At 33.4% G+C, this 11,911-nt stretch overlaps 1 protein-coding gene across 1 annotated transcript; it reads left to right on the plus strand.

Moving 5' to 3' along the window:
* Positions 1-2,634: 2,634 nt before the first annotated feature.
* On the plus strand, positions 2,635-8,346 carry LOC125656383 (microfibril-associated glycoprotein 4-like). The gene is made up of 4 exons (XM_048886989.2): positions 2,635-2,661; positions 3,959-4,055; positions 6,452-6,616; positions 8,085-8,346. Exons 1-4 carry the CDS (start codon positions 2,635-2,637, stop codon positions 8,330-8,332), a joined length of 537 nt encoding a protein of 178 aa, XP_048742946.1. The 3' UTR covers positions 8,333-8,346.
* The last annotated feature ends 3,565 nt before the right edge of the window (positions 8,347-11,911 follow it).

Consider the following 11,911-nt stretch of genomic DNA (forward strand, 5'->3'; position numbering starts at 1 on the left):
GGTTGCGATACTTGTTTGCCTGAAAAGTATTGATGGACAGCAGTCCAGGAAAGGTAAACGTGAGGAAGAAAGAGAAAGTAAAATGACAGACCATCAAACATAGTAGATACAAAGAGACACTAGCAAAACGATGTGAGAGAAAGTTTAAATAGTCTTCAGAAATATTTCCAAAATAAGTTTCCTTTCAGCAAATCTGTAATAGGCTACTATAACATACAAAGGTTTGTTCTGGTGTAACTGCACCAATGGTAAAACGGAAAACCGTGACGCCCAAATTGTTTTGTATATATTTCATAGTTTTTTAAATCAAAATATCACAAATCAACTCGATCAGGATAAAAAAATAAATAAATCCACCTTAATAAACATTTCAGAAACTGAATGGAGATATTAAGAGTAGTGATCACACCATTTAACCTTGTGGAGCTTAATGTTAAATCGTGTTAGATAAAACTCTTCAGGAATTGAGATTTGCGTAGGGGACGATAGGATACATCTGATATCAAATTAATAGTTTTGCCTAACATATATTTGTGATGTCCTGCAAACTGCAAAGCAAACTCACAATATACTTTTAGTCTGCAAGAAGAAGTATGGCTGTATGAACGGTGGGTCTTGTATATGCACGAATGGTTGGACTGGAACGGCTTGCGAAGGTAGTATTGTGTCAAATCATTAAAGCTAAAGAAGTTAATTACATTTTACATTTTGCACCACCTTCGTTGAGCTATTACGTGGCATATCTTTTTTTTTAAATTGATCTACCATTTGTGTCCTTCGTTTTAAATTCGAAGTGAAATAAAGTCCATCCATACTTTTCTGTAGATAGGAATAATGCATCAACATGATATCTTTTAGTAGAATTGTTCAGTTTACCTTTTCCGATGCGGAAAAAAGTGTGTGTATATTGTTTACAAGATGACAAAACATCGCATCATAAGATAGAGACGCAAATTTCAAAATGGATTTTCGTTTCAGCAATTCGAGTCTTATTTTGTCAGTGGTGATGGCAATGTTTAGTTCTTTATGAAATACGGAGACATTCATTGTCTCCGTATTTCATAATGATTAAGTAAAATCAAGTAAAGTTGTTGAGATTTGGAAAAAAAAAAATTCTGATAGTAATAAAATGGGAATCGGGTACTGTTTCTTTTAATGTATCACCATTCTCGAAGGTCACACTGTTTGCTGTCATTTTTTTTTCCAAATGATAGCCTTACTTTTCATGGTTGATATGCATGTTCTATGATAGCCTTACTTTTCATGGTTGATATGCACGTTCTATCTTTCTTATAGGTACTATATATTTTTGTATCTTTGAAATCAATGATTATGAATGTATTTCATATTTGTGGAAACAAAAGAGCTATAAAATACGTGATTTCTCAATACTAGAATTTAAGGCAATCTAGAAAAGTAGGAACGGACTATATTTGAGTTCACCCTGTTTCAATTGCGAATCATAGGACATTTGTTAATTACATACCTCTTTCAAATAATTTGTTGAGAATTTCCATATTCAAAATCGAATACATGGCAGGGGAAATAATCTCTTCCTGCTACCTTCAACTGAACATAAAGCTATATCGACGATGTTTTATCTATTAACAATAATCATTTTCATTCATATATTGATATATATCCTAATATAATCGAAATAAAATACACCACACAATCTACCATATTTGATTCATATTTGGAACATTGGTGTACTAACTTCACTACTTTATGACAAACTATATTAATTCAGCTTCTCCATCGTCAACTTCCCATATATGTTTAACAATGCATATTCAATCATCACCTCTATATGGTAGTTATGTTTCGCAACTGCCTCGATATGCGAGAACGTTTTCTGCGTATTATGAATTTTATAAATTGAGATAATACTTGGGTTTCTAGCCCCATTTAAAGTTGTCATTTCGCAAATTATATGGTCGTTATGATGATATAATTTGCACATACAAGCTCTCAATGACTCAATGCTGCCTAACGTGTTTTATACCAACTATTGGACTTCTCTTTACATGCATTTTGGCTGCGTATTATTCTGTTTACCTTACTAAGATATAGGGCTCACAGTCAAGATCGTGTTCTTTATTGTATTTAAATCGACAGAGGATGCTTGCTCCTATTCGTCACCCGATCCCACCTCTGGTATATCCAGGTGTCCGTGTTTGCTATTTTGTATTCTTTACAGGAGTAATGAAATTGATCGATGTTTGTTTTCATGAGATTAATTATTGCTTGTTCATTTCTTTTTATTCTGAATCATGTTAAACTTTTTCATTTTTTTTTTTTTTTATAATTTTGATAACAAATAGTCCCACAAGCTTCGGATACTTTTACACTGCATGGTATACGTACGTAAGAAGTTTGTGGATATGGAAATCATAAAGATGCACTCAATAGTAGTTACTCTGTTCATGTTAAGAAATCAAATAGTAAAAGTTTGCCAATGAAATAAATAGCATACTCGTACAATCATCTAACGATCTTTTTAATTGTGCAGTGTCGTTGAATCCTGTGGCAAAAAGTTGCATGGATATTTTAAAAAACGATGCAAGCGTGAAAGGAAAAGATGGTGTATATCAAATAAAAGAAGGTAAACGCAATAGAACAGTATACTGCGACATGACTACGGATGGAGGAGGTTGGATGGTGAGTTTGTAAATGACGACACACCTAAACAACGCGATTTTATGTTCATTTGGTATTTATTTGATATCATAAGAATTGAGCATAACGTTTTATTCACATTGTTTTATTCAAGATTGGTTTACTCTAAATGGTAATAAGTCAACGTCAATACTCGGATACAGTGTAGCAAACGAAGAAATTGAAATAGAGAAAACATACCTTTACAATAATGCTTTATATAATATAAAAGCTGTTAGCTAAATACAACGGAAAATGTTCTGAGAATTAAAACATGCACCATGGTGTCAGATTGAATAGCATTTACATTAAAATATTTTGTGACTGAAAACTAGAGATACCTTATTGAAAGGTGTAAAAAAAACAACAACAAAAAAACCCAAGTATTTTCATTTGAATCAAACTTGCAGATACGCAAACAGTCGAAAGAGATACGCAAGTTTCAAAATAAGAATTATTCTGTGTAGTTAGTGTTGTTCGGAATGTCGTGGGGCATAATTTACCTGTAGTCAGTGCCAAAAGTGCTTTTACATAATGGTGTTAATGTAGATAATATAAAATACTATTTTGTTAAAATGAAAACATAAAAACATTTTCACCTTTGGAAGCAAAACCCTACTGTATATATGTATTAAAGCAATATCCTACTGTAGATATATATATGGACGCAATATCCTGCTGTATAAATATATGAAAGCGATATTTTTACAGTATATGTATGATGGAACCAATATCCTTCTGAATATATATGGAAGTATCCTACTATAGCATCACCAATTTGAGACAAACTTTACGCGTGCGAGATCTTTATTTCTAACAGTATCTCATTGGGAGTAATTCATAATAATAATTTTGTGTAGCTTTTTTTCCTGTACATTTATTTCTTACTTGTCACTTACACGTATGCATTGATGAATATATGTACCACACTCTGAATTAAAACGAACCATTCACTGTGTAATTTCTTTGTCTAAAGTGAAACTCGGAGACATCTGGAAACTTGCTGGTGTAATCGGTCAACAAGGGGTGATTACTCCACCTAAGCACCTAACCCGACTCTGGTGTACCCAGTAGCCCGTGCTTTCCATACATATTCCTACTTCTATATTATCTATAGGAATGATTGAATTAATCATTGTTCATTATCTTCCTCTTTTCAAATACCAAAATGTTAACTGTGGGATAAATAACGTGTGATTATACTATATGGCTTGACTACACACATCGAATGATATTCTTCATATTCCTTCCAATGATTCATCTACATTGTTTGTACTTTTACTCTAATATTTCGACCTAGGTCTTCCAAAAAAGAGTGGATGGATCTACGGATTTTTACAAAGGTTGGAAAAAATACAAAAGAGGATTTGGAAAACCGTCCAAAAACTACTGGATTGGTAAGATTACCACTTATTTCAAAATTATTGATGTAAAATATCTCAACATTAAAACTTCATGAATCGAACAAACAATACTCAGCAATGACTTGATATAAAATACATATATAAAGCATATTTCTCAAGTAATACTATTTTCGCTTTAACTTTAGCATGCGATTTTTCACTTGCACAGACGATCTATTGCAAGGACTTTAGCATGTATAAATATCGGGTCATGCGGCTGATATGATCATGACCAATAAAAAGGGGGACACTCTCTGACATATTTGATATTCTTCATTTCGTATGACCAATGAACATTTTCGTTGCGACATGGTTATTGGCAAAATGATAACAGGTTTTTGAAATATAATTTTACCAATTTTATAAGGTAACCTTAAAGGACAAATCTCATGTTTCCAAAAGCATACAAATTTATATGCATTTTACCTTTAGTATGCTTATAGTAATCAATACTGATAGTTCGCTTGATAGATCTGATAGTTTGTTCCAATAATTACCCACTAAACGGATTTAAATCTAAGCCCCAATTTCAAAAAAATATCGTTAATTAGTTAAGTAGCCACGTGGAATATTGACATGACATGCGACCTTCTGCGATCAACTGATTTTGAAAATAGTGTTAGAAATTTTTAAAACTCAGCTTTCTGGGGCGTAATTTATTCACCATGAACATTAATCTCGATGTTGACAAATTTCTCAAGTCTGATATGTTCATACAAATTGCGATGTAAATACCCAAATGTAGCGATGAATGCACGTATGAAATCGACAATTACGGGTGAATAATGTTTACATGAGTCGCAGTCTAAACACTGTTTGGTAATTGGTAATGTTATTCCTTCAAATATCTGTAAATAGCGTTGTATTTGTTTTAAAAAAAAAATAAACTATGCAATTATTATTTTTGGATCAGATAAAGTTTGATACGTTACATGCGAGTTGAGAACTAAGTCACGGATGCATTACGAAAAGAATACATAAAGATGACTTAATTCATAGTGGAAACCATAGTACTGTTTAATAAAGCAATTTTATAATATATTTTTTTTAAATTCTGATCTACACGTCGTTAGAACGTGGGAGCACGGCATGATTTATTATTACTTTTGCTGTACTTGATGTTACGAGTTATTTAAAAAATATTAAAACCTCTTAATGCAAGGTGAAGATAACGAACAGTGATCAATCTCATAACTCCTACAAGCAATACAAAATAGATAGTTGGGCAAACACGGACCCCTGGACACACCAGAGGTGGGATCAGGTGCCTAGGAGGAGTAAGCATCCCTTGTTGACTGGTCACACCCGCCGTGAGCCCCATATCCTGATCAGGTAAACGGAGTTATCTGCAGTCAAAATCAGTGTGCCAAGAACGGCTTAACAATCGGTATGAAACACGTCAGACAGCATTTGACCCAATACAATTCAAAGATAGGGCATTCAAAATTGTATCATTTATAATTGAAAGTTTAATTTTGTTTTTGTAAATCTACCAATTGGTGGAAACTGGAGACATAATTCATATGTTGTTAAAAGTTGAAGGTCAATTGGTGTGTATTGCGTTTGAAAACCAGAATATAATGCATATACTGCAGGTCTTCGATTTAACAATTTTCGTGCAGTTTATTTGCGTATCTGTCCAACTGCTTTTTGAAAGAGTGCAACGAACAAGGCGACTGGTTTTACGGCAAAGTACGTGCTCCGACAAATTATTATCCACGTCTTTACGATCACACTTTCCTTCGAAAAATTGAAAAAATATATTCAAAATCCTTCTATTGACAGCTAGTGTGTTGTTAAACGACACAAAAACCCCCAATGCATTTTTATTTACAAACCGTTAACGTAATAATTGTTTTGTTTTTATTTTTGTTGATTGATTTTAATCTGTTTATGAAATGGCTAACAACTGCTTTCAAACCTTCTCGCTCAAGGTCGCATACGATGCAACATATAATGGCGCGTAAAATATCGAAGTAAATATGGGTGTTACAATATTTGAATTTCATCACTTTTAAACTCAAAAAGTACAAAACATATTTTATTTAAGACAAATTTAAAGTAGTTTTAGGCATAAAAGAATTAAGTTTGTTTAAAAAAATTAAAAAGCTCAGACACATGTGTGTCCTTTAATACTGCTACGTTCTGATTTTAACTACTAATTGTTTTTAACCTGACCTGGCCAAGAGAGAAGGTTAACAGTAATTATGACTAGTCATCATGGGCTTTCTATTCCAACAGTTTGGTGCCTGATTTCATCACTACTGTTCGAAGGGTCCACTGTTTTCCGTGGGTTTTTTTTTTCTTTCGTGACAGGTTTTTAATGTTGAAAGATGTCATCTTGATCTGTTCAACCCAACATTATATACGGATTTTCTATTATAACAAAGGAAATGCTAGACTCTACAAGTTCACAAAGGGTAAGGATCAGGAAATGAGAGCTGACCTTCTAGATTTTAATAACAACACGGCGTATGCTCAATATTCCACATTCTATATTGGAGATGAAAAGAGCAACTACACCCTCACTGTGTCGGGTTCATCAGGAACGGCGGGTACGTCAGTATTTTATGCATTGTTTTAACTCATGAAAATACAAAATACGCGTACATTGTACCAAGAGGTTTACAAAGCAGACTAATCTTCATAGTGGTCGTATGGGGACGTTTTTAAAACAAACAACAGTTGTCTTTTGAATAGGTTTTGGTATATTTTATGTCACACTCCGTTCAGTTTGGTTGGTTTTATACTGTTTAAAGTACCTCTCGAGAATTGTACGCTCATATGGAAACGTTGCCGTTGCCGATGAAGAGCTGCATAATTTAGGCGTATGCTGGGGGCATATGACATTTTAGAAAGGAGGGTTTTTATCGTGCCATAGCTGCTGTGACACGGGATATCGGTTTTTTCCGGTCGTATCCGAGGGACTTTCTCATTTAGTCACCTCTTACTACAAGCAAGGAACACTCAGAACCTATTCTAATCCGAATCCTAACGGAAACTTCAGGGATTATCAACTCATTTCAAAACACCATCACCATTAAATAATATATCACCTGTGTTTGGATTTTCAATTACATGTATATATGAGGGTCAAAGTATTTGCATTAAGGACTTTTATTATGTTAACACCACATTGTTGGTGTAGAGTATGTTCGAATTCCCTCGGGCACAATTTATAATCATTTTCTAACGGTTCTTCTTATATATTTTTGTGACAAAAAAGTATTCAAAAACTTCAATATGGTGAATAAATTGCTATAGACTTCCTTTCTACATTTAGATACACTGGCGATGCCATATCTATTAACACTATTCCAGCGGTCTGTTTGGGTTGCCATGGGCAAGAATTGTACTCCTTTGTTAGCTGACCTGTTTTTATATTGATATGATTACAAATAATTCATCAATAAATTCGATACACTGGTCGCGGTAGCTCAAAGGTAATCTATGAGTGTTCGCTTTGTAACCAGAAGATCGTGAGTTCGAGCCTTGCGCATGCCAAGCTCGCGTTAAACTCAAGACGTAAAAATAGGTAGTGATTGCTCCTTCATTTAACGTTCGACATTTTGAAGTGAAAATTATGGATCTTTCGGATGTCACCTTTACAACGGAGGTCCCATGTCACTACAGGCGTTGACAAGTTAATGAAACCTCAGTGCTACGGCCGTAAGCACTAAGAATAAGGTTTAAATGTGTGATACTTCACGAACAATGTTTGACGTCTCAACGTGAGTGCTATATTTTCGATGGGACGTAAGATAATCAACTAACCAACCAATTCGATACATCCAAATGATCTCGAAATAAAACTAAAACAGCATATAATCTTCCGAATCGGGTTCACATTTGGCTGTTTCACTGAACATAGGTGTTAGCAGCAAACTAGCTACTCAAACGGGATAGTCCTCGTAATCGTCAGCTTCCCATGTTAAGACTTACATTGTTATAATCACATATTCAAGTTTGAATTGATTGTCATGTAGATTCATGTTTATAATTGTTATCAATACCATGTTGTAGGATACGGTCTGGGATACCACAATGGGATGATGTTTAGTACATACGACCGTGATAATGACAAGCAATCGGGTAATTGTGCCGAACAGTATCGCGGAGGCTTTTGGTACAATGCTTGTCATGTCGTAAACCTGAATGGGGAGTATGCGAATTCTGGGTATATTCATCCTCGGTTCCCGGTCTGGTATTATTGGAAGACTAAATATGAAGCATTGAAGGAAACAAAGATGATGATCAGACCAAAGAACTAAAACCCGTATATTTTATTGAATGCTTAGGGAGATATATGCAAAGTACATATCCTTTGTATGCATGTGTATATCGAAAATAAAATAGAGGCAAGAAAACTTGTAAGCATTAGTGTTTTCATTTACGATATTCAAATATCTTGCATAATACTTAAGTTCGTCAATACAACCTATCATTGGGTCACATGCTGTCTGACGTGTTTCATACCGACTGTAAAATCAGTGTGCCAAGAACGGCTTAACAATCGGTATGAAACACTTTATACAGCATTTGACCCAATGCAATATGCCGTGTAATACGTGTATAGATTTAGTGTAGTTTTAGTGCTACGTTTTTCGTATGTTTCAGTTATCTTAAGTAAAGCCTTTTGTTTGTCTTGAAGAATGGAAAGGTCATCCCGTAAATCTAACAGTCTAATTGTTCGTGGATTGGTCACGTTTGTGTTTGTAAAATCCCTGTATTGACCTTGTATCCTCGTTTTGGATTCAACCCTGATAAGTATCGGGCGTGTCATAACTTATACTATACGAGCATAGTAGTCAGGTCTTTGACAAATAATGCAATCCCCTTTTGGTTGCGAACTATTTTGGCAAAAATCTTGGCTACAATTTTGGCAAGGTATATGAAAAATGAAGCATATTTATATAAATATCATTATTTTATACTTTCAATCAATACCTTGTCTGGAGTAAGACAGACTTTATTTATATAAATATCATTATTTTATACTTTCAATCAATATCTTGTCTGGAGTAAGACATACTTTATTTATATAAATATCGTTATTTTATACTTTCAAACAATATCTTGTCTGTAGTAAGGCAGACTTTGACAACACAAATGCTCTGGGTAGGCAATTGTAAGTTATTACAACATTATATATGTACCTATTTCAACAAACATTTTCGAATTTTTAACTTTTTTTTTGTTGTGATCCAACTTAAAAGGTTTTCGTAGTAGATCAAATAGATCAGGTATATGTATCAATCAATATAGAATAAAGTATGACATAACATAGTTCAATCTGATACACTGTATTACATGATAGTAAATTAAATTGTTCTGTAGATTTTGTTTCCAGGGGTATAGGAGCAATGTTTCATGAACTGGTTCGGGGTTCTTAATGATATTGTGATATTATGCTTTTTGAAGTATAATCATTTGGAAAAGTCACACTTCATACTCGACACAATTGATACATTAATTTCTGTTACTAAAGGTACTCTCTGTCCATCCAACACACACTATTTTTGAAGAATTAGTTATTCCTATCCATGTTAATTCTATTTGAAATGAAATATATGTAGTTATATCTGCGTTGTTTTTCTGCCACCTGCTACTCAACACGAGCTGGCCAGATTATTTGCCATTTAACTGTCGAACTAGGAGATATAGGTAAAACGTGTCAAAATATATCAGTTTAATGTATTCAGTAAAACTGATTTTGTGGCTAAGCAATATGATAACATCAGGTTTCATCTATTCTAATGAAATCGTGAAAATGCAAAGTATTACAATATCAAAATTAATGTGATTAATATTTTGATATCAGGTATATATAACTTTTATCTTCTGGTATATCAGGGGATAGGCTTTTTGCTTGCTTGTCACGAAGATGTACATTTGTATCGGATTTAGAAGATAACGGCATGAATAAACAGATAGAGAAAAGGCAATTAGCATATTTACACTGATTAAAGTTATATGGTGTTTTGAACATTCGAAAATAAAATCATATCTACGTATTGACTGAAACGGAAGGAAAAATCAGATATGAATAAAATTAGATTTGAACTTCACAAGAAATGCGTCTCCTTCATCTTTGAAAGAAGATTGATAGAATCGTTCATTATAACGAATGTTGAATAATAGAATTCCATTAAAAACTGTAGCTAAACATAATGAATTAGTTTAGAGTTCCGTTTTCAGGCAAGCAGTAACATTTTTAAATGTACATGTAGACAACATATCGTAAAAAGATGGTTTTGGTCAAATGGACATTTCTTGCAGGTTTTTTTTCCAGTTGCTAAGGACATCCCACATCTATTTTTACAGATATTAATTTTCATTATTACTTTTTTCAAGTATCCCTTCAAAATTCGATTTATTATATCAAATGAAATTCTTATACTTGCACGGAACCCTAACTTTGTGATTCTTAACTCTTCAACGAAATCTGTAACAGACCTATTTGGACAATGTTTGGGCGGTCAACGGGCATGCAGATGGGACCTAAAACGCGTCAGATAATATGTAATGTAGTTTGCAAATCACCATTTGTGTCGATATAAAAAGTTAAGATAGCATCAATCAATTTTCCAAATCTAATAACAAAGAAAAAATTGACACGAAGGCAAATACTGGCTTTCGGAAACACCAGAGGTGGGTGGTTTGGTTTATTTACTTAGGAGGAGTAATCATCTCTTAATGACCACTCACACACAAACTCACACCCGCCATGAGTTCTACACGGCGTAACCCATGCTCAAAATCAGTATATAAAGAATAACATAACAATTTGTATGGAAAACGTTTATCACTAGTAACTTGTGATGATTACTAACATTCTTTATAATTATAACATTTTTGATGAAATGACAACAAACTGGGTATACCTTTCTATTTTTGGTTCAGTATATTTTCGAGAAAAGATAAAAATCAGTATACTGACATTTCATCATAATTGTTATCTATTTCACTTGTATCATGAAACCATTCTCCTTCTTTCAACAGTTGTCTAGTTATACAAGTAATTACTGGTGATGTGAATTTCACTGAAAATAATAAAGGCTTAAATACGACGGGGGTTACTTTAACACCTTGTTGGAATGGATGAATAACCTTGTATAAGACAAATGAAAGCAAATATGCGTTCTATCTATATCTCTGTATTTGAAAAGGTGACAATAACGAATAGTGATCAATCTCATAACTACTTTAAGGAATACAAAATAGATATACCAGGGTGGTATCAAGTGCCTGGGAGGAGTAAGTATCCTCTGTCGACCGGTTTCAGAAGCCGATAACCCTATATGTTGATGAAGTAAACAGAGTAATCTGTAGTGAAAATCAGTGTGCAAATAATAGCCTGACAGTGTGTATGAAACATACATTTGACTACATGATCAGTTGTACTGGCAAACTAGATCATTGTTCAAAACAACCATAAAAACCAAAATTCATAAGCAAAAATATGAACAAAAACTAAGAATAGAAAAGTTCGAAAGTTGATAAAAACTTCAACGTCATGGGAAATTGTTTTAAACATCAATTTCTAACAAAAGGTTATTCTATTTGTATGTACATGTATCAATGAAAAAAAAATATCAATTAAAAATCTTGTTGCGCAGATTGGTTATATATCAACGCCGAAAGAGGTATATTTCTGACAAAAAACTCCGTATCACTTATCTATACTGAAATACACACTGTGACGTCGCAATGATACAGTAGCAAGGGAGGAAAGAAGACATTAAGGTAACTCCATGTTCGCAGCTTATCTGATGCAAGTTTTAAATGTGTATTTATTTCAATTCATTAGAGTGAAAACTAACAAATTATCAAATAAAATACATAGATCA

This window comes from Ostrea edulis, chromosome 7 (assembly GCF_947568905.1).
Source record: "Ostrea edulis chromosome 7, xbOstEdul1.1, whole genome shotgun sequence".
Taxonomy (NCBI): Eukaryota; Metazoa; Mollusca; class Bivalvia; order Ostreida; family Ostreidae; genus Ostrea; species Ostrea edulis.